The sequence below is a fragment of the Pristiophorus japonicus genome, chromosome 7 (assembly GCF_044704955.1).
Source record: "Pristiophorus japonicus isolate sPriJap1 chromosome 7, sPriJap1.hap1, whole genome shotgun sequence".
Classification (NCBI taxonomy): Eukaryota; Metazoa; Chordata; class Chondrichthyes; family Pristiophoridae; genus Pristiophorus; species Pristiophorus japonicus.
In genome coordinates this window covers 111,033,238-111,055,266 of record NC_091983.1, presented here as the reverse complement: position 1 = coordinate 111,055,266, position 22,029 = coordinate 111,033,238, and the positions used below count along the sequence as shown (strand labels likewise).

General features: G+C 44.3%; 1 protein-coding gene across 1 annotated transcript in view; it reads left to right on the top strand.

Annotated features, from left to right (window-relative positions):
• moxd1 (monooxygenase, DBH-like 1) overlaps nt 1-22,029 on the top strand; it is a 194,527-nt gene that overhangs the window by 45,203 nt on the left and 127,295 nt on the right. Inside the window, exons 2-3 of the mRNA XM_070884204.1 lie at nt 1,968-2,212; nt 21,060-21,209. Coding sequence (XP_070740305.1) covers nt 1,968-2,212; nt 21,060-21,209 — 395 coding nt within the window. The remainder of the gene's footprint in view (nt 1-1,967; nt 2,213-21,059; nt 21,210-22,029) is intronic.

Genomic DNA, 22,029 nt, shown 5'->3' with positions numbered 1-22,029 from the left:
GGTGTGAGCTATGAGGAGGATGCTAAGAGGCTGCAGGGTGACTTGGACAGGTTAGGTGAGTGGGCAAGTGCATGGCAGATGCAGTATAATATATTCAAGAGAGAGTTAGATATGGCCCTTACGGCTAAAGGGATCAAGGGGTATGGAGAGAAAGCAGGAAAGGGATACTGAGGTGATGATCAGCCATGATCTGATTGAATGGTGGTGCAGGCTCGAAGGGCCGAATGGCCTACTCCTGCACCTATTTTCTATGTTTCTATGTGTCAACAGCTTTTTGGAGAAGAGAGTTCCAGATTTACACTAACCTTTGTGTGAAGAAGTGCTTCTTGGCATCACCCCTGAACAGCCTAACTCTAATTTTAAAATTATGCCCCTTTGTTCTGGAGTTCCACCTGAGGAAATAGTTTCTCTCTACCTATCCTATCAATTCATTTTAATCATCATAAACACCTCAATTAGATCACCCCTTAATCTTCTATACTCAAGCGAATATAAGCTTAGTCTATGAAAACTGTCCTCATAATTTAATCCTTTTAGCCCCGGTATTGTTCTGGTGAATTTGCGCTATACCCCCTCCGATGGCAGATGATAAACTAGAAATCGATATTTAGTATATCGTCTCCCTTTTAACTAGTTCCTGAGATCATAGGGAGTTAAGACTCATCAATAACAATAATCTAAAAATACAGAGCCAAAATATCTAAAGGGAGACAGAGAAGAGTCAGAAAACGTACCTTGTCCCTTAAGTTTTTGGAGTGAGTTTGGATGTTGAACAAATTAGCGTGGACGTTATAATTTCGTTCTATGTACTAGAGGGCATTAGCCTTGAGAAAAGAAACAATGGGCCTCATGGAGTGAATTGTCCATTTATACTCAGAACAGCTGTTGGCGCACAGAAAGGTTATTGTTTATATGTATGATATGTCAGCTGTTCTAAGTATCAAGGGGAGTTCTGAATAAGATGAGGGGCGACAGGCTTGCTGGCCTCAGGGTCGGAGGATGAAGTCTCAAAGGGGCAAAAAAATAGCGGGGAGGAAGCACCTTTTTTGAAGTACTTGATATAACTTTTTATTGATATGATTTCAACACTCGTATTGTACTGTCCATGATCAATAACAACTTGCATTCAATAACGTAGTAAACATTCCCAGGCGCTAAGCAATGAATCTAGAAATATTTTGAACCTTTTAGTTTGTTAACATATTAAATGTACAATCCTGTTACTTGTGTCTATAAAACATCAAAGGCCGGATTGGATTGCTCCGATGGCCAGGAATTATGTAATGAGTCACATTTTATGCGAGTTTGGTTCAGTTATATCAGTTTGTGGTGGGGGGGTGGGGAAGAGGACTTTAATAAAACGTTTACCTATTTAATCTTGTGCTGTGTGTATCACTGCATTCTGAGTGAATTGTTGAATAGCTCACTCTGGGTGAGGATATTTGCGGAGTGGGAACCCGGACTGAACCATTGAGTGCTGAATGTGTTGCAGGCACTCAGTCGGCAGTGAACAAGTCCAAAGCTGCCCGGCTCAATCTGACAAGTGATAAAGCCTTGCCTTTACTCACATTCGCTTTCCTCGATGTAGAGCGAATGTTTTGTTTAAATTCCAGTCACGCACGGCCACTGAGTCGGCTCGATCTGACAGCGCTCGGGGAGGGGGGGCTTTGACAGCTTCCCTCAGACCTTGCCAATCTGCCCAGGAACTCCGGAAAGATCCGTATCACCCGACAAAACGTGCCTGGGCACAAGAGCTTTCCTTCCCCAGATCTGTTGATGCAACTGCAGATGCTGGAGTTTGAAAAGATTCAACACCACCAAAGGATGGTCGCCTCTATGTCGGGGTAACCATCGGACGAACGCTTATCTTTCTGCATTGAAGCTCTTGTTTTGAAAAGGAACTTTGTATCCGCAGACAGAAAGCATGCTGTTAGGTTGTTTTTTCTGCCTTGTTTTGGCGGGCACAGGGCTGTTGCTGAAGAGTCCGGCTTCAGCCTCTGGCGCCTGGAGAAGGGAAGCGTTCAGCCACCACGCCGTGCTGGATGGCAATGGAAAATACCACTTCAGGTGGAAACACGATAACACGAGCATCACCTTCGAGCTGGAAGTTGAAACCAGGGGCTATGTCGGATTTGGACTTTCCCCAACAGGATCCATGGCTCAGTCAGACATGGTCATTGGAGGAGTTGTAAATGGGCGCCCCTACCTCAAGGTAAGAAGTGTCCGAGTGAGCGCCCATTCCCCGCACCTACCTGTGTACACACATTTCCATGTCTGAGTCCGCACATTAGCTCTAAATAGCCAATACATTGTTTGACACAAATCCGAGCTGCTTTGGTTTCATCTATTGGCATTGTAGGAAGTCCATTTCGCTGCTGTCTGTGGAGCATCTGAAGTGAAAATCTGGGTCGGGGACGTAAAATCAACATGTGATTGAATATGGTCGTGTTGATAGGGAAGAAAAGTTGGTAAATAAATCCGAGAGGAAATTGGATCTTCCTTTTTAATTGCCGTTCACCCGAGGAAATGCTAACTCAAGATTGCAAGTAACCTGGATAGACAGCTTCTTATTCAACCCTCCCCTCCTTAGAGTTTGACATCTATCGGAAATGATGATGTAAAGTTACCATTTTATTACTGAGAGTTACTGAACAACGTTTCCACTATTAACTTTTATTCACCAGTTATGATCAGGGTTTTTTTTAAATAGAATTTGAGAACAGAAGGAATCCAAGCAGTAACAATATGTCCAAATTTTCCAGATTTAAGGCATACCCAATGGAAAAAAAAATTCCAAATTCGGCAATAAACGCATTTTGGTTGACTTTTTAAATTATAAAGGCACATTTCGGTCCGGTGAATTATCTTGCAAGACACCTCAGCAGGTTAGTATAGGGAACTACAAAGATATCTCTGAATAGCTGGTTATGTCCACAGCTTAAAAACGTCTTTACAAAAATGGCTCCGTTCCGTATTCACATATTGGTATTATTCTATCTTAGAATGAGTCATACTTAAAATTAGGTTAGCCTGAACCGAATAAACATTGTCAACGCAAGGAGTGATTAGCATGCTTGTCTATGTTGTGGAGACGTAAAAATAAAACCTTGCATTTATATAATGTTATCTAATCAAACTTTCTGCAAATGCTTCAAACGGTGAATTACTGTTGGAGAGCAGTGACTTTATATAAGTAAATATTTGCACATAGAATCCCGTTTTGGAAGGCTGTTGTATGAGTTGCAATGTACGGCCATTGCTCAGATTAAGTGAAAACTGAATGATACATCCAGCTGATTTTAATGTTCATAGAGGACAGAATAATTTCCGTTGGCAGTCATGGTGGCCAAGAAATTGGTCTTGATGGCATAACAATTAATTTCTTTGCTACATTGCTATGATCTGTTCTGGAAAATATGAATATAAAGCTAATCCATCTTCTATGGAGTTGCACACAGACCTCAAGAGGAAGTGCAGTATTCAGGTCAAGCAGGGTTAAGGGATGTGTGATAGACCTGGGAGAATGGAGAATGTAGAGGAGGGGAGAGGAGGACACATTTATCATTGACAATTTACCAGCTCAGCAGGGAAGAGGGATTGGTTAATAGTGGGTAGAGGATTACTTCTTCTAAAGTGAGAAGGGTTGGAGGCAATGGGGCCGAAATTGCCCCTTTCCTTAAGGCCTGTGACCGGCAGAAATCGGCAGGCATGCTGTGGAGTGCACTGGCTGCCGATTTTTCAGGTAATGGCTGCCACTTTGAAAATTCCGCTCCTGCGGTATCCCGGCGGTGACCCGCTCCCCCCCTACTGCTCCGCTGCTGCCGATCCATCCTAAGTGCATCATCAGAGTGCACACCGCCGATGGTCCCCCCTGTGGTGAAATTCCGCCTCAAAAGATCTTGCTCCTGTCACGTGGTGCCAAGGGCAACTTTCTCTGCCGGTGCACTGAGCTTGGAGTCCTTCTAAATTGGCAATGTGACTCCCATTAAAGGGGAGGACCTACTGCCGCTGCTGCCATGGTTTTTTTGTCGACTGACTGCCATGTCGGCTCGACAATTATGCCCCTGGGTTTGGCTGGGCCACCAACAAGCAGCCTGGCACCCCCTCTTGGGTGCCAGGTCACTGGCCCAGCCGAAACCCTCCCTGATGGCCCAGTGGACCTAACTTTAAAAATCGCGCAGGCTCTCCCCTTTAAGTGAAGGGGAGAGCCGTGGTGACGCAACACGCTGATGACTGACAGCTACGGCCACTATACCCGCCCCCAACTTCCACCCCTCTAGACTGCAAACCTCCGCTTACCACCGCACATCCGCCCCCATAATGACCGACTTCCGGTCCACTGAAAAAAAACTAAAGAGCGGTATTTCTCTCAAGAGACCACCACATCCACCGCAGCAGTAAAAACAACAGAAACAAGGTAGGTGAGCCCTGTTTCTAGCGTTGGGACATGTTGGCCCCAATGAGTCAGTGACACTTATGTGGCTCAGAAGAGAGGCCAGGGAAAAATTGATCATTAGGGGTTGTGGGTGGCCGTTGAAATGCTATTCATGGGAGTTCCCGGGCAACAAATTATACAGATGGGGTGAGGGGTGCACGGGGCTGTAATGGGGATGTGTTAGGGTGGGAGTGGAGTCGTTATGTGGTTCAGTGAAGGGGGGAGGCATTTTGAGGAGATGATTTGGGTTGGAGCGGAGTCATAAAATGGCTCTGTGAGGCTGGGGTGGGGGGGTGGGGGAGGGGGCAGGTGGTGGGAGGGGAATCAAAGGCTGAAATGCTGACCAGCACTCGGGAGAATGGTGCTCTTTAGAAGGTGAGGAGGAGCTGGTCAGTGTTGGTCAGTGTGGAGAGAAAAGGTCCTCTTAAGCTGCTCAAGTTGGCCGTAAAATTGCAGAGCTGACATTTTGCTTCGTAGTTTTGGGATGGGTAGACGTGGGGAGTTAGGTGGAGTGGGGGGTTGGGGGATAGGTGGAGTTGGGGGTTGGGAGTTGGGTGGAGTGGGAAGTTGGGGGGTGGGGAGTTGGGGGTTGGGGGGAGTTGGGGGGTGGGGAGTTGGGTGGAGTGGGGAGTTGGGGGGTGGGGAGTTGGGGGTTGGGGGGAGTTGGGGGGTGGGGAGTTGGGGAGTTGGGTGGAGTGGGAAGTTGGGGGGTGGGGAGTTGGGGGTTGGGGGGAGTTGGGGGGTGGGGAGTTGGGGGTTGGGGGGAGTTGGGGGGTGGGGAGTTGGGTGGAGTGGGGAGTTGGGGGGTGGGGAGTTGGGGGGTGGGGAGTTGGGGGTTGGGGGGAGTTGGGGGGTGGGGAGGAGTGGGGAGGAGTGGGGAGTTGGGGGGTGGGGGGTTGGGGTGGGGAATTTGGTGGAGTAGGGAGTTGGGGCATGGGGAGTTGGGAGTGGGGAGTTGGGGGTGGAGAGTTGGGTGGAGTGGGGAGTTGGGGAGTTAGCGGGGGGAGGGGGGAGAACATGCTCAAAATTCTAAATCTGGCAGTATACAGTTGGCGAACCTGAAAGGATGATTCAGCTGCATTCTGCTCAAAGGGAATAGTACCATGGGTGAGCTTTCTGAGGGAGAATCATTTGGGGGGAAATGTACAGGCGGGAAGATTTTAGCAGGAGATGTTAGAGGGGAGCATTAACATAAGTGGCTGGTTCTGCAAACGGAAGGGGTGCTACCTGAGTGGATTAGTCACTGTGAGGTGGATTGCTCCCACAAAGTGAGAAGGAAAGCAAAATCACCACGTGAGAGGATGTCTGGACGAGCAGTAATTGTGATGTATGTAGCACTCAAATCACTGACTCCACACAGTCTGGTGTTGTAGTAACTGCTGTGACCTTGGTCCTTTATTGTGTAACTCCAGAGTGCCCCTCAGGTGTGGTGGGCAGCCTTTTATACTCTGTCTCGCAGGTACTTTCGGGTCTCCCACCACAGTGCCCCTTGTGGAGCACCATTGTAACTATACATTTAATGTACCAGGACAATACATAACATCTCACTCCCCCCTCCAGTTCCAAAAACAAATTGCCGGTAACCTCGGCCTTGTACGTCCTGGTTGATTTGTGAGTGTGAGTCCATGACCATCCACTTCCCTCTTCCCCCCCATGTAGAGATTATGCTTGCGGTCCGTTGCAAGCATGTGGTGTTTGCAATCCTTACATGGGTGATACAAGTACACAAACATAATCTCCAGTAGAAAGCAGTTACACATAGACAGTACATTTGTATGATACATATAGATGCATTGAAGAGTTATATCAAAAGGTTGCAGGTACACTGAACAGTTATTAAATCCCAGCTCCACTGGGTGAGGTATGGTGGCAGCATAATGCCCCTTTTTGCCCGAGGTAATGGGCTGCGCTAAGACAGGGTATGGCAACTAATGCGTTGCCTCTGTTCTCAGAAAATAGTTGCCTTTGCGGCTTGTCTGCAGCCGCTGAACAATTGTATAAATCACATAAAATCAGAAATCGCATTAATCCATTGGTCATGTTAGTCACAGATCCATTAACCCTTTTAACTGTGCATTGTGATATTAACTGTTTTCACCAATCATATCAATCATTTTAATCACAGTAATCATTTTAGCATCAAAATATTAACTCTTGTCATAAATCACATCGTCATACAAATCACACTAATCATTTTGACTCACTCTTGCCCTAACAAAAGTCTCTTTGTGGGGACCGCCAACAGTGTAAGGCCCCTTTAAGACTCCCGGGTACATTTTCCTTTTAAGAAGCCATTTTGTTTTTCCCACGAAGTTTCTACTGGGCGCCGCCATTTTAGGTGCTCTGTTAGTGTCTGCCTGCCTCTCTCTGCAGAATTCTGCTGCCACGAGGCTCGCCGCCATTTTGAACTCGTTGTGCTGCTGCCTGCTCTCCCTCTCCCTCTCTCTCAGAGAGAGCCGCCACACTCTGAATGCACCCAGGAGCCGCAACGCACCGGCCCCTGTACCGCCGCATCCTCTGGAGCATCCCTCGCAGCTGACCTTTTTGCCCGGGAGCCGCCACACACACACACGTCCTCCGGAGCCAACCTCCTCACTGCCGCAGCCGATCCTGGATGAGCCCCGCTCCTCGGAGCACCGGCCCTCACGACGTCGCTGAGTAAGTCCTGCTCCCGAAGCTGCTGATTCACCGCTCCTCCCGCTGCAAGCCCCGCGAACGGCCGCCTCTGCCTGCGAACACGGGGAACAGTGGTCTGTGGAGGAATGAAGTCTTCCCAGCTCCCATGGACCTTCCCCATCCATCTCCTGCTGAGTAGTATCGGCCCATCGCCTGCAATGATCCACAAAGGTAAACCGTGCGTCTCGCCCCCGTGAGATACCTGCACATCCGCTGTGCCAAGAACAGGTATCAGTTCCTTGGTGTAGGTGCGCAGCTTCGCCGTGACCGGGACCAGCTTGGATCGTGCAGCTGGATTGATCCACAGTTTATCAAAAGTTTCCTGACTCATCAGCGACTGACCCGACCCCGTGTCCACTTCCATACTCACTGGGACTCCCTTAATCTTGACTTCCATACTCACTGGGGCCGAATCGTCGGTACAGTACAGTCCAAACGCATCGTCTTCTTCTACCTGGGGCTGGGATGCCCGTTGAGCCAAACCGCAATGCTCCTCGCTGGATAGCAGATCATCTACCATCTCCTCAACCACATGGTGAGTCGTGCTTCATTTGCACATACGCTGAAGGTGGCCTTTTGTGTGGCAGATATTGCACGTATACGCCGCAAACCTGAGCCCCATGGCTTCCTCCGCAGCGCCAGCATGGTGCTACTCGATTAGCCCCCTCGGCCGACTCTGAGTTCCAGGACCCTGAGGTCCATGCTCTCTGCCCTGGGCAGAGCCACATTCTGCAGTTTTGTCCGTGACGGGCGCTATCCTGTGGATAGTACCTGCCGGGTTCGAGACCGTGTGGATCATCTGCTTAGTGCTGCAAGTCGAGGTCATAAATGCCCGGCTGATGTTGACGACTTGCTGCAGGCTGACTGTGGGTTCAGTGGATAGCAGCTTGTGAAGGAGACCCTCATGGCCAATCCCCATAACAATGACGTCTCGCAACGCCTCGTTAAGGTGTGTGCCAAAATCGCATGGTGCCGCAAGTCTCCTGATGTCTGCAGCATATTTTGTGACATCCTGGCCCTCAGGTCTGCAGTGGTGGTAGAATTTGTGCCTGGCCGTGAGGATGCTCTCCTTCGGTTTCAGTTGGTTATGAATGAGTTTAATCAACTGCTCATATGACTTATCCTTGGCGCTCGTGGGTGCCAGCAAATCCCTGACGAGACGATAAACCTCATCGCCACAACTGGACAGCAATATCGCCTTTCGCTTCTCTATCAGTGCATTCGTGTTCCCTGTCAGGTCGTTTGCTATAAAATAGTACTCGAGCCTTTCCGTAAAGGCATCCCTTCTGTAAAATCCTTTAGCATGCCCAAAGTAGCCATGGTTGCGTGAAGAGCTCGTCCGTGTCCTCGTCGCCAATTTGTGATGTATATAGCACTCAAATCACTGACTCCACACAGTCTGGTGTTGTAGTAACTGCTGTGACCTTGGTCCTTTATTGTGTAACTCCAGAGTGCCCCTCAGGTGTGGTGGGCAGCCTTTTATACTCTGTCTCGCAGGTACTTTCGGGTCTCCCACCACAGTGCCCCTTGTGGCGCACCATTGTAACTATACATTTACATTTAATGTACATGGACAATACATAACAGTAAGGGTCCTGAAAATTGAACAAAATATTTTACATTTCTAGTTAAATCTCATTGGTTAGCTGTATTTTGATGGCTGCAGGCTGACACCATTGGAGGCTAACATACTTAAAGAACTGCACAATGCAACTACAAGCAGCGTCAAACAGTTTATTCACCATTCGCTCTCAGCTTACTTTATGACCGAGCTAGGCCTATAAATTCGGCCACGCAGCACCCGTTTTTCAGGTGCTAACCAGTATATTAAGTCCCTAATATGGCGGGCAAGAAGTGAATGCATTTTTCTGGCCGGAAGTGCACTGCCTGTCATATCGCCATATTGTGAGAGATAAAATATTGTTCAGCAGTACCCACAACTGAAACAGGCGTTGGTTCCTTTTCATGTCCAAATAAGCGGCCTAACGCCTGATTCAGGCCCCCACTGCAAGGTTGGTTTTCTCTGAAGCAGCACTCAGGAAAAGCAAACCTTGGGATTGAAATATACTTACCTGAATGTAGATCCAGGAGGAACAGGAGTGCTCCTCCCGATCCCACATATAAAGAATGCTGACTGCTGCTGCCGCCTGATTTCCCTGGCCCTCTAATCTCCCTGGGCCTCCAAGCTCCCTCCCCTGTCTGTATTTCTCCCTGCCCCCCCCTTAACTTCCAGTTTCCCTCCCCACTACCTTTCACTTACCTGAGGGCCGCTGTGACGCTAGCAGCCACCCGATCATCATTGAATCTTCGTCGTTTGGCTGTTCGCGCCACGCCATCTCCATTGAAATGATGTCTGAGGCCCAATATCTGGGGAACCCTGGGTCTCACCATTCAGGTGCAGGGATTGTACCTTGCGCAAAAATGGTTGCACCCAAATTTTTACTCTCTAGTATTTAAAAAGTTAACATTACGCAGCATTTAACTTTGCAAACCCCTATCACCGCACTAACTATAAGCGTAACTGGCACTGTATCCAAATATTAACATTCATAATGGGATTTCCGATAGACAGAGCCTAGCTTTGGACTTTTCAATGCATTTTGAAATGAAATGTTGAAAACCACTGTGATTTTAATATATAATACACATTTAGCCTGTAGAGGATTTGAAAAATCAGCTTTCTTTGATCACATATTAGTTCTTCAGGAGGTGATGCCAAGAAGGTGCCAGACATACAAGAAACAGTTGGATAAGGCAGGAAAAAACAGTATTCGCAGTTATCATGTTGGGTGTTTTAACTCCTAATAGCAAAATAGAACTTTTTTAAAAATCACAAGTTTATTGGCAAGCACTGTGATTGATCAATACATTTTTTTACAATATTTAGGTAGATTATATCCTTGTTTAGCTCACTGAAGCTTGATAGATAGTGTTTGTGAAATATATGTTTTTCTTATTCTCTTGTAAGAAAAATGAAGAATTGAAAAAGTCCTTAAAATTAAATCAATATAAAGTACAAGTACCTCTACAACTATGTTTAATTTGACTTCCAGCATTTTTGCAGCTCCATGGAGTTTTTCAGATTTTGGACCAAAATCTCCAAACATTTTGATTTAAATCTCCACAGATTTCTGATGATCTTGCCCAAAACTTTAAGCTTCAAAGAACAGTTCCTTAGACTGCCACCCCAGATAACACTTGTCATTTTTGAACATGGATTCCACTTGCTGTGCACCTGAGGAAGGAAGCTTTTGATGGTTTTTATTGAGTGGCCTCATTTGTTTTGGCAGTTATAAGAATCAGCATGAAAACTGTACAGCCGATGAAGATTTTGAGAATTTCTGGTACAAATCAAGCTGCATCTATCAGAAATGTTCATTTCTCCAGCCCAGATTTTCAGCTTCTTTTATTATTGATGTATAGGTTTTAGAGTGAATTTTCCATAAAATGTCAGAATCTAAACTATATTGCAATGAGTTTTTTGGAATAGCCCACAATATGTAACTTAAGAGTTATTATACTATTATTCTTTACATATAAAGGAATAACATTAGATGTACAGTAATTAATCCAGGAAAGTTACTTAATACATGAAATAACAGTAGTTCAAGTTGGACACTTTTCAGTGAGGAATTGATACTTTTGACATTTTGTTATTCAGGCCAGATAATAGTTTGAAATAACTTGGCTCTGAGGGTTGGTGCTTAATCAAAATATGGTTATGAAATTGCATGACATGTTTACTATCTGTTTAGGAAGTTCTACTTCGGATGACTCATAGAAGAAAGCCTTTACTTGTTTGAACAAACCATAAGCCATTTAATAGCCACAATCTAGTGGTTAAGTACTAGTTGGGATGTAACAAAGAGATTAGTTACTATTTAAGATTGAAGGATGGGGCTATACCTTTACTCATGTATGCTAGAATGTAATAAGTACCTCCCTGGAATCTTTATTAATAAAGTATTGTATCATGAGAAAATGCTCCCAGAGAAAGTTACAGCAGCATTACAAACTTTTATTGAGGGAATTTAAAAAAAAACATAGCAAGTGTGAAAATCCAAATAACATGTACCAAAGTGCTGTACATAACAAAAACAACAATTTGCATTTATATAACACCTTAAAGTAGTAAAACTTCCCAAGGCGTTTCACGAGAGCAATTATCAAACAAAATTTGACACCGAGCCACAGAAGGAGATATTAGGACAGATGAAAGAGGTAGTTTTTAAGGAGAGCTTAAAGGAGGAAAGAGAGGCAGAGAGGTTTAGGGAGGGATTTCGAGAGTTTGGAGCCTAGGCAGCTGAAGGCACGGCCACCAGTGGTGGAGAGATTAAAATTGGAGATGCACAAGAGACCAGAATTAGAGGAGCGTAGATATCTCGGAGGTGATTACTGCGATAGAGAGGGGCAAGGCCATGGAAACTGTTATGACAGTTTATCATAGAATTAGTATGGAAAAGCAAGAATTGTTTGAAGTTTTAACTATTTAAGTATGGTCTAGTTCATTCAATTGTACAAATATCAGACATGTTATTTGGAATGAAAGTAATGAAGGCATCCTTTCCCTAGACACATTGATGGATGTGATGGATCTTTGCCGTATGTTAACGTATGATTTTTTTTGTGTACGTTCACGCCAAAAAAAAAAATCCGGACTGTCGGGCAAACAAATATTTGAATTTGGCACCGCGCTCTTCAAAGTTGTCTGGGGGGCAGGTGGGGCGGGGGGAGGGGGCAGCGGAGCTTCAAGTCTGCGCTAAAAACTCTGGGCATGCACGAAAAAAGAAACTGCCTGGTCTGGATCAGACCCCTTTGTGATCGGATCGTTTTTCCTTTTGTGATTGGATTGTGCTGGCTGGATCTTTCTGCAATTTTGAGCATTAAAACCTGCAAAACATGGCTGAGAGGGAAGTGGAAGAGGAATTCAAAGGACAAGGAGAAGGAAGGGCCGTTCAATTTCTCCCACATGAAGTGGTATTCCTGGTAGATATCATTGAGAGGAAATGGGATCTGATGGCAACTCAGAGGTAAAAGTGAAAAAAAGTAAAACCTGCTACAATGGCTCAACGTTGGGATGATGTTGCTGTAGAGTACAATGCAGCAGCCATCACTCGGAGAATCGGTGGGCAGCTGAAAAAGAAGTGGCAGGACCTAGGACAATTAGTTAAAGTAAGTATGTAGTACAATTACATTTGTAAATGTGTGTGTGTGTGTGTGTGTGGCCACCACACAAAAGGACCCACTCTTAAAAAGTTCTATTTTCATCTTTGCAGATGAAAAATGCAAAGATCAGGAACCACAGGAATCGTACTGGTGGAGGTCCACCAAGTAAGCTGCAATTGTGCCAGCTGGAACAGAGGATCTCTGATTGGATTAAAGCCCACCGGAGAAGATCCACCACCAAATTGAATGCTGGGCCCAGGTCAAAGAAATGGGGTAAGCCCTGCAATTTTCACTGTGGGTTGGCTAAATACTGTGTGGGCTAGCTAGGCTTTAATGGTTGTTTTCGATATGTTTTGCAGCAGCTGCGCATGAGGAAGAGGCAGAAGGTGATCCAGAAGGACAAGCAGAAGGACAAGCAGAAGGACAAGCAGAAGGAACACCCGAAGGACATCCAGAAGAGAGTTCAGAATTGTTTCCTGATTTTGAGCAGGACAATCTGGATGAAGACCAGCACGAAGGTCCCTCCACTGATCAGATGGTCATATTGGACCTGCAGTCAGTGGAGCCCATGGATCAGGATGTGGATCCCAGTGTGGTCCAGCAACGCACACCTTTGAGAGGGATGCCCAATAGGGTCGAGGAGCAAGGCATAGGTGGGAGACGGCGAAGGAGGGTTGAAAGGATAGCTAAACCACAAGCGCAGGTAGACATGGTACAGCTCATCGGGATGAGTGGGGAGAGTATGCAGCTAACCAGGTCGCTCCTGGACACCATGGGTGAGGTGAGGGTAGAAATTGCGTGACTGTCAGAAGAAGTAGCAACACTGTCTGGAGGAATAGGATCACCACGGGCAGGGCAGATTACGGCGGGAATGGTTGATGTGCTATTGGGATAGCTGATGGGGAAATTGTCTGACCTATGTGACAGAAATTTGCAGGTAGCTGCTGCAATAAGGGACCACACCCAGATTGTCATTCAACAACACTAATTGGCGGCATCAACTGCTGCCACGCAAATCATCCCCAGACCAACCTCAGCGACTGTGCTTGAAAAAGAAGACAAAGACGAACCCGGGTCTTCCACAAAGGTGTCTACTCGGTCTGTCCCTGTCCAATCCCACCAATTAAAAACAAAAGAATATAACTTTGGGCTCACTGGGGTGCCAAGGAAGTCTGCTGCACCAACAAAAAGGGTAAGGGTAAGGGTAGAGGCACCAGAGTGCGCAAGAGGGGCACTACGCGCTAGTGATAATTGAATAAGGGGTAAAAGAGATATTTGTATCTTGCTGTTACTTGTTTTGCTAATAGAAAAGTTGATACAATAAAGTTTTGTTAATTGAAAATGTTAAAGTTTGCGAGAAGTTTAAAGTTTGATACAAGTTAATTGAAATTTTTAAGGTTTGATATTTCTTCATTGAAAAGTTAAAAGTTTGATACAAAATGTTTTTTAAAGTTAAGTACAAATGTACAAATGTTTAATAAACCTATTCTTTTAATCTGTGCATTATTGTGTGACTTTAACCAACAGTATATATTAGACCAACATAAACCAACACAACATTATTAAAAGTGCAAACAGGTGTAAACAGTCAACATAGTGAGACACTATAATCAACCGTGCTGCCATTTAGCCTTCAGGCAGAAAAACTTTCACAGGTTAGCCACTGACGCAAGTCTCTAGCAATGGCTAGAGGTCCCCTTGGTTGTCCCACCCTCCTCCGCCATCATCCTGCGGCTTGAGGTGGTTCCTCCTCCTGCTGCTGGTCCTCCTCCTCCTCCTCGTCAGCCTCCACCAAATCCGAATCCCTCCTTCTCCCCTCAGGAGGATCTTCAATGTCCAGTACCTGTCCCCTCATGAAGGCCAAGTTGTGCAGCATGCAACAGTGAACTGAGCGATGTGGTGAGGGGAGTATTGCAGGTAGCCTCCAGACTGGTCCAGGCATCGGAATGCTGCTTTAAAATGTCAATTGTCCTCTCTATAGTGCACCACATCATTATGTGGGATATATTGTAGTGACGCTCTGTCTCAGTGCGGGGTTTGCACAGGGGGGGGGGGGGTCATAGGCCAGGTGACGAGCCCGTAACCTTTGTCCCCGAGGAACCAGCTCTGCCCTTCTGGCAGCTCCTGAAACATCGCAGATATAATGCTCTCACGTAGGATGAAAGCATCATGGATGCTACCAGGATATTTGGCATTCACTTCCATGATCTGCTGCAGATCGTCGCACACCAGCTGCACATTTAGGGAGTGGAACCCTTTCCTGTTGTGGTAAACTTTGTTTTCTTCCAAGGATGCTCTCAAGGCGATGTGGGTACAGTCAATGGCACCCTGTACCTTGGAAAAGCCAACAATTCTGGAGAACTCCACAGCCCTGTCTCTCATTGCCTGCGTGGTCATAGGGAAAGTGATAAACTGATCCCTTTTGGCATACAGTGCAGCAGTCACCTGGCATATGCAGCAATGGGTGGCGTGCTGCGAGATCGAACATATGTCCCCAGTTGAAGCTTGAAATGATCCCGTAACATAGAAGGCAAGTGCCGCAGTTACCTTTACTTCTACAGGTAGGGCAGTCCTCCTTCCACTTCTTGGCCGTATGTCTGCCCTGATTGTTTGACAGATCTCAGCGATGACCTCCTTTCTGGATCACAGCCTGTGAATGCAGTCTGTCTCACTCAGTTGCAGGTATGAGCACCTCTCCCTATAGACACGCTGAGGATAAGGCCTCCTCTCCATCAATCTGTCTCCCCGATATCAGCGTCAAAATATTCGTTGCCTCTGCATGCCATGTATGGCCAACGCCCTTATCACATCAGGCATGCTAAAAATTGCACCCATTATTATTGTTATAATGCAGATAAATAGTTAAATCGCTGACACCTTTCCTCTCTGTTTTGCTCCACAAGGCTGGGTGACACCCTAGATTGGACCACACCCTGATCTGCACATGCGTTTGTTTGTTTGTACAGTGATTCTCTTGGGTCACCTGTGACAAATGTTGATATCTAGCTTGCTGCTGTGCCTGTGCACAAAACGTCCCATTTCAGATGCTGACCGAGCTCGAGGCACGAGTCGAAGGAGTGTCAGCCGGGCAGGATTGCAAGCTCGGCCAGACAAAAGCACAACAACTCAATCCTCGGCTTCAAAAGCAGCCCAGGCTCTGCTGCTTGTGTCCGGCTGAGCCGGTGACCCTGCCAGGCCAGTATTCCTTCAACCTATGCCTGGATCTGGCCAGCAACGATTGTGTTAGGGTGGACAGTCGCGATTTGGGTGAAACCCTAACACAGCAAAGTTATTTCAGTTCCCTTCCTCCGAAAAACATATACATTTGTTTATTAAATTGTCTCGCTCCAAAAACTCGGAAATTACTTTCAGAGTTATTTTCAGAGTACCCAGAGTCAAAGAAAATCCATGCATTTTTACTTTATTTTGTCTTGTTTTGCCTGGCCCCAATGTCCTTTTGTGCTGATTTCTTTAAGTTCACAGAAAGTTTTTTTGTGGGGGGGGGCTTTTTGGCAGTGTGCACCGCGCTGAAAAAAATTGTGGATGGCCAAAATCGCATAACTGCACAAAAACAGCACCCAAGCCCGTTTTTACTCGTGTTTGCGCCAAAAATTTTTAAACTGGCGCACATGGTCCCCGTTGGCGTACAAATGTTGCCGAAAATTGGAAACTGAGGATTTGACGCCAAAAAACGTTTGGACGCCAAAAAACGGTGCACAATTGTGGTGAAAATAGGGGCCGTTATATGTAAAGGTTTTACATGTATGTCCATCTGACTATCCTGAAGAGACATCAAAGAGTGTAATTTCTGATTGTGCCATGTACGAATTCTGCGATAGTTAGTACAACATTCAGTAGTACCGTGTGAAATTTAGATAGTCATCATATCATAGGCAGTCCCTCGAATCGAGGATGACTTGCTTCCACGTCAAAAAGTTCACAGGTTTTCAATGAAGGACCTAATATTCCAGGTCCCGAACTAAATCTTGAAGGGTGGAAGATGCCTGTGCGTGGATTTTGTTAAAGTGTGATGACTGTTGCACACCAACCACCACACGGGCTTGACAGAGCTAGGTCTTGGTCCAGTGGCAAAGATTAACCAAGACGACTGGAGACCAGACTAGTGCAGACACATATCAAAAATTTAGATAGCTTGTTGATCAGAATAGTAAGACAGCTTCAGAGCAAAAGTGAAAACAGAATGCATTTTCATTGTACTTTTTCAAATAGAATACATAAAATGCGGAATCAGAGAGAGTGGACAAAATATTGTTGTCAACTATCTTCCAATACGGAATTTCCTCGGAGTTACTCCTGCTCTACTGCCGTTGTGGGATTGCAAAGAAGGAGCACTTTTAAAGATGTCTTAGCTGCTACTTTTTCAAAATAACTGAGACCGGTCAAAACCTTAAACAATTTCACAAAAGTACATGGGACAGATGAAGATGTTCCCTTTTTCTCAGCATCAAATTAAGGGCACATCGTTTAATTGCTTCTCCTGATGTATCAAACTTACTGATGATACACCATGCTTCAGCCAGACAGCACAAATGTCTAATTATTAAAATATTATCATACTGTAGCAATATTAGAGGTTCATAAACATTGATCAGATGCAGTATTTTTATCTGCTGACGTCTTGCAATATGATGCAACTAATAGAAACATAGAAACATAGAAACATAGAAAATAGGTGCAGGAGCAGGCCATTCAGCCCTTCTAGCCTGCACCGCCATTCAATGAGTTCATGGCTGAACATGAAACTTCAGTACCCACTTCCTGCTTTCACGCCATACCCCTTGATCCCCCGAGTAGTAAGGACTTCATCTAACTCCCTTTTGAATATATTTAATGAATTGGCCTCAACTACTTTCTGTGGTAGAGAATTCCACAGGTTCACCACTCTCTGGGTGAAGAAGTTTCTCCTTATCTCGGTCCTAAATGGCTTACCCCTTATCCTTAGACTGTGACCCCTGGTTCTGGACTTCCCCAACATTGGGAACATTCTTCCTGCATCCAACCTTTCCAAACCCGTCAGAATTTTAAACGTTTCTATGAGGTCCCCTCTCACTCTTCTGAACGCCAGTGAATACAAGCCCAGTTGATCCAGTCTTTCTTGATAGGTCAGTCCCACCATCCCGGGAATCAGTCTGGTGAATCTTCGCTGCACTCCCTCAATAGCAAGAATGTCCTTCCTCAAGTTAGGAGACCAAAACTGTACACAATACTCCAGGTGTGGCCTCACCAAGACCCTGTACAACTGTAGCAACACCTCCCTGCCCCTGTACTCAAATCCCCTCGCTATGAAGGCCAACATGCCATTTACTTTCTTAACCGCCTGCTGTACCTGCATGCCGACCTTCAATGACTGATGTACCATGACACCCAGGTCTCGTTGCACCTTCCCTTTTCCTAATCTGTCACCATTCAGATAATAGTCTGTCTCTCTGTTTTTACCACCAAAGTGGATAACCTCACATTTATCCACATTATACTTCATCTGCCACGCATTTGCCCACTCACCTAACCTATCCAAGTCACTCTGTAGCCTCATAGCATCCTCCTCGCAGCTCACACTGCCACCCAACTTAGTGTCATCCGCAAATTTGGAGATACTACATTTAATCCCCTCGTCTAAATCATTAATGTACAATGTAAACAGCTGGGGCCCCAGCACAGAACCCTGCGGTACCCCACTAGTCACTGCCTGCCATTCCGAAAAGTACCCATTTACTCCTACTCTTTGCTTCCTGTCTGACAACCAGTTCTCAATCCACGTCAGCACACTACCCCCAATCCCATGTGCTTTAACTTTGCACATTAATCTCCTGTGTGGGACCTTGTCGAAAGCCTTCTGAAAGTCCAAATATACCACATCAACTGGTACTCCTTTGTCCACTTTATTGGAAACATCCTCAAAAAATTCCAGAAGATTTGTCAAGCATGATCTCCCTTTCACAAATCCATGCTGACTTGGAGCTATCATGTCACCATTTTCCAAATGCGCTGCTATGACATCCTTAATAATTGATGCCATCATTTTACCCACTACTGAGGTCAGGCTGACCGGTCTATAATTCCCTGCTTTCTCTCTCCCTCCTTTTTTAAAAAGTGGGGTTACATTGGCTACCCTCCACTCGATAGGAACTGATCCAGAGTCAATGGAATGTTGGAAAATGACTGTCAATGCATCCGCTATTTCCAAGGCCACCTCCTTAAGTACTCTGGGATGCAGTCCATCAGGCCCTGGGGATTTATCGGCCTTCAATCCCATCAATTTCCCCAACACAATTTCCCAACTAATAAGGATTTCCCTCAGTTCCTCCTTCTTACTAGACCCTCTGACCTCTTTTATTTCCGGAAAGTTGTTTGTGTCCTCCTTAGTGAATACCGAACCAAAGTACTTGTTCAATTGGTCTGCCATTTCTTTGTTCCCCGTTATGACTTCCCCTGATTCTGACTGCAGGGGACCTACGTTTGTCTTTACTAACCTTTTTCTCTTTACATACCTGTAGAAACTTTTGCAATCCGCCTTAATGTTCCCTGCAAGCTTCTTCTCGTACTCCATTTTCCCTGCCCTAATCAAACCCTTTGTCCTCCTCTGCTGAGTTCTAAATTTCTCCCAGTCCCCAGGTTCGCTGCTATTTCTGGCCAATTTGTATGCCATTTCCTTGGCTTTAATACTATCCCTGATTTCCCTAGATAGCCACGGTTGAGCCACCTTCCCTTTTTTATTTTTACGCCAGACAGGAATGTACAATTGTTGTAATTCATCCATGCGGTCTCTAAATGTCTGCCATTGCCCATCAACAGTCAACCCCTTAAGTATCATTAGCCAATCTATCTTAGCCAATTCATGCCTCATACCTTCAAAGTTACCCTTCTTTAAGTTCTGGACCATGGTCTCTGAATTAACTGTTTCATTCTCCATCCTAATGCAGAATTCCACCATATTATGGTCACTCTTCCCCAAGGGGCCTCGCACAATGAGATTGCTAATTAATCCTCTCTCATTACACAACACCCAGTCTAAGATGGCCTCCCCCCTAGTTGGTTCCTCGCCATATTGGTCTAGAGTTCATGTTGATTTGGCATGTACACATAAGACAGCAAAGTACTGAATATGAGATACATGCAATCATAAATTAAAGGTGTAAAGGATCAATCAAAAAGGAGGAAAGAATAAATTCATTCTGAGAGAATATAGCAGACAAAAATAGAATGGTCAGATTGAGAGAGAAAAAGCAGAGAAATAAATGATTGGGAATAATACAATAGGAAGGAAGAAATATATTTTTTAAATGTATTCATTCACAGGATGTGGGCGTCGCTGGCAAGGCCAGCATTTATTGCTCATCCCTAATTGTCCTTGCGAAGTTGGTGGTGAGCCGCCTTCTATTGTTTCAACCTTGATACAATTGAAGGAAATGTTTCTGGAGAGGTGAAATGTAAATGCCAAAAATTACCAGATGGCTGCCAAGATGCAATTATGTTGGTCAATTTAATATCTTAAATCCAAAACAAAAACAAGCCTTTTTATGATTGTTGCAATGAACAAAATTCCATTAGCATGAGAACAAAATCATGAAAGAAAAATATTTTAGGTGTACTCTATAGAAAAGTTAACCTCTGTTGGAAGATTTAAATATAATTGTCTATCGCTAGAATGTAAATATGTTTTCTCTAGTGACTATTGATATTTTAAAATAAAGAATGATTGTCATTTAAGAAGTTGTTTGGGGATCAACGTTTTGGAAGAATGGAGACAAGTATATAATAAATCCATCCTGATATCTGTCTACAATTTCCTGCTTTGGTTTTATGGAAGGTATTGAACCACGAAACAGACAGCTAAAATCATTCCAGGGTTTAACCATTTGTCAAGTGTAGACATGTTTATAAAATATGTAAACATCAAGTGACACAGAACCATCCCTCTGAAGCAGGCAATGAAAGGCACAGCCCCAAAAAATCAGGAAAAGTTGTTTTTGAAAAAAACATTTGTGGATATCTCAGATGCTACAATATTATACATATTAATTTATCTATATTTTCTGATAATTATATCGCAGAGCCCTATTTTTCATTGATGATGTTCTCAAATTTTCATCACATAGGTAAGAATTCCTCAAGGAGAAGCATGGATTGAACACAAATCTAGCAGATAGTTTGAGAGAAAAAGAAAGAAGGAAAAAATGTTTATGCATCCAAATGTATTTCTTTCTTGAAACAGTAAATTTTTGGGGTTCAACCCTGGTTTTGTGCAGCAATTTTTAGGAGTTTCAATAACAGGAGACTGAAAGTAACCTGGGATTTAATTAATTAGGAAAAGTAATGGACAATAAATTGACTAATTATTTCCCTCTCCACATGCTTCATACTTCTGATCCTTCCCATCTCCTATGTTTTGCTTTGGATTTCCCCATCCTCAGCGCTCTCCCACTTACCAACAGTCCAACAGTTTATACTGCATGGGTGATTCCACAATCCAGCAGCACACACAAGAAGTGTATATCTGGAAACTGCACTCATTCAATCCGTGATTTTTTTGTCCACTAATTCTTATGGATGGGAAATCATGCACAGCACACCAGAGGTCCACACCTGACAGGTGCCACTCCCCAGTGAAAGCATTAGATCACTGAATTATTTTAATTATGTTCACTTGAATTGTAAAAGCAGCTGCATAATTATGGATTTTATCCTAAATGTGAAATTCTACAGAATTCTACAGAATTTCACCTCCATATTGCAACCTGTCATCTTATTTATATTTTAACAGGATTATAATACTTTGAACTTTGATGGAAAACTGAATAAGGACCACCATCAGGATTATCGCCTTGAGTATGGCATAGAGAACAACACACACACAATCATCGCTTTCTCACGAGATTTGAATACATGTGACAATAAAGATAAGATTATAACGGTATGATTTTTCTTTCTACATTTTTGCCATACCTTGATTTGTGGTCTTACAATGGTGAACAAGACTGAAAACCATAGCATGTAAAGAATTTTATATGAAATTATTGTTCCAAATTATATTTTTCAATTTTTGTATTTTGATGTACAGAATTCCATAGTTATGACATCCGTACCTGTTTTCTTTAGTTAGGACTTTCAGAAATTATGACCTGAATTTTCCTCTACATGAAATATGATTTTTGTGAGCAATTTACCTATTGTAAGAGCTATTATCAAATAATCCTATATTGCCACTGACTTTACGATGGTGCTAATCAGTTACCACCAATAAGGAAAAATAATATAACCATGAGCAAGTTGGTGCCATTGTTTTTCACCTCTGAAAACATTGAGAAATTCAAGCTTAACCTTATTTTCATGATTGTTTTATACACCAAAAGACATTTCACTGCTAATTAATTTTCCCTTGATGTATATGAACGGAGGAGGTGATGCAAGTCTTGCTGTTAATCATAGAAACAGTACCATTATATGGTTGTGTTCAGTGGACTCGTTTAGGAAGCAAGACAAGTGGATACTAAGAGTTTTCTCCATAAAATGTACAATAACCCTGATGCATGCTGGGAGCTGAAGTCTGCTGCTTTTTGTGCTGACATAGTGATAGCTATAAGGCTTAAACATAAGCAAAATTCTTCTGAAAGGGGGACAAGCTGCCTACTGATGCATTGTTAGAGATTGTTATGTCTTGAATAAAGAGTCAGATTAGATACTGCAAGCTCAAAGTAAGGTGTGACCGTAGTCCTTTATTACAGATCTCAGAG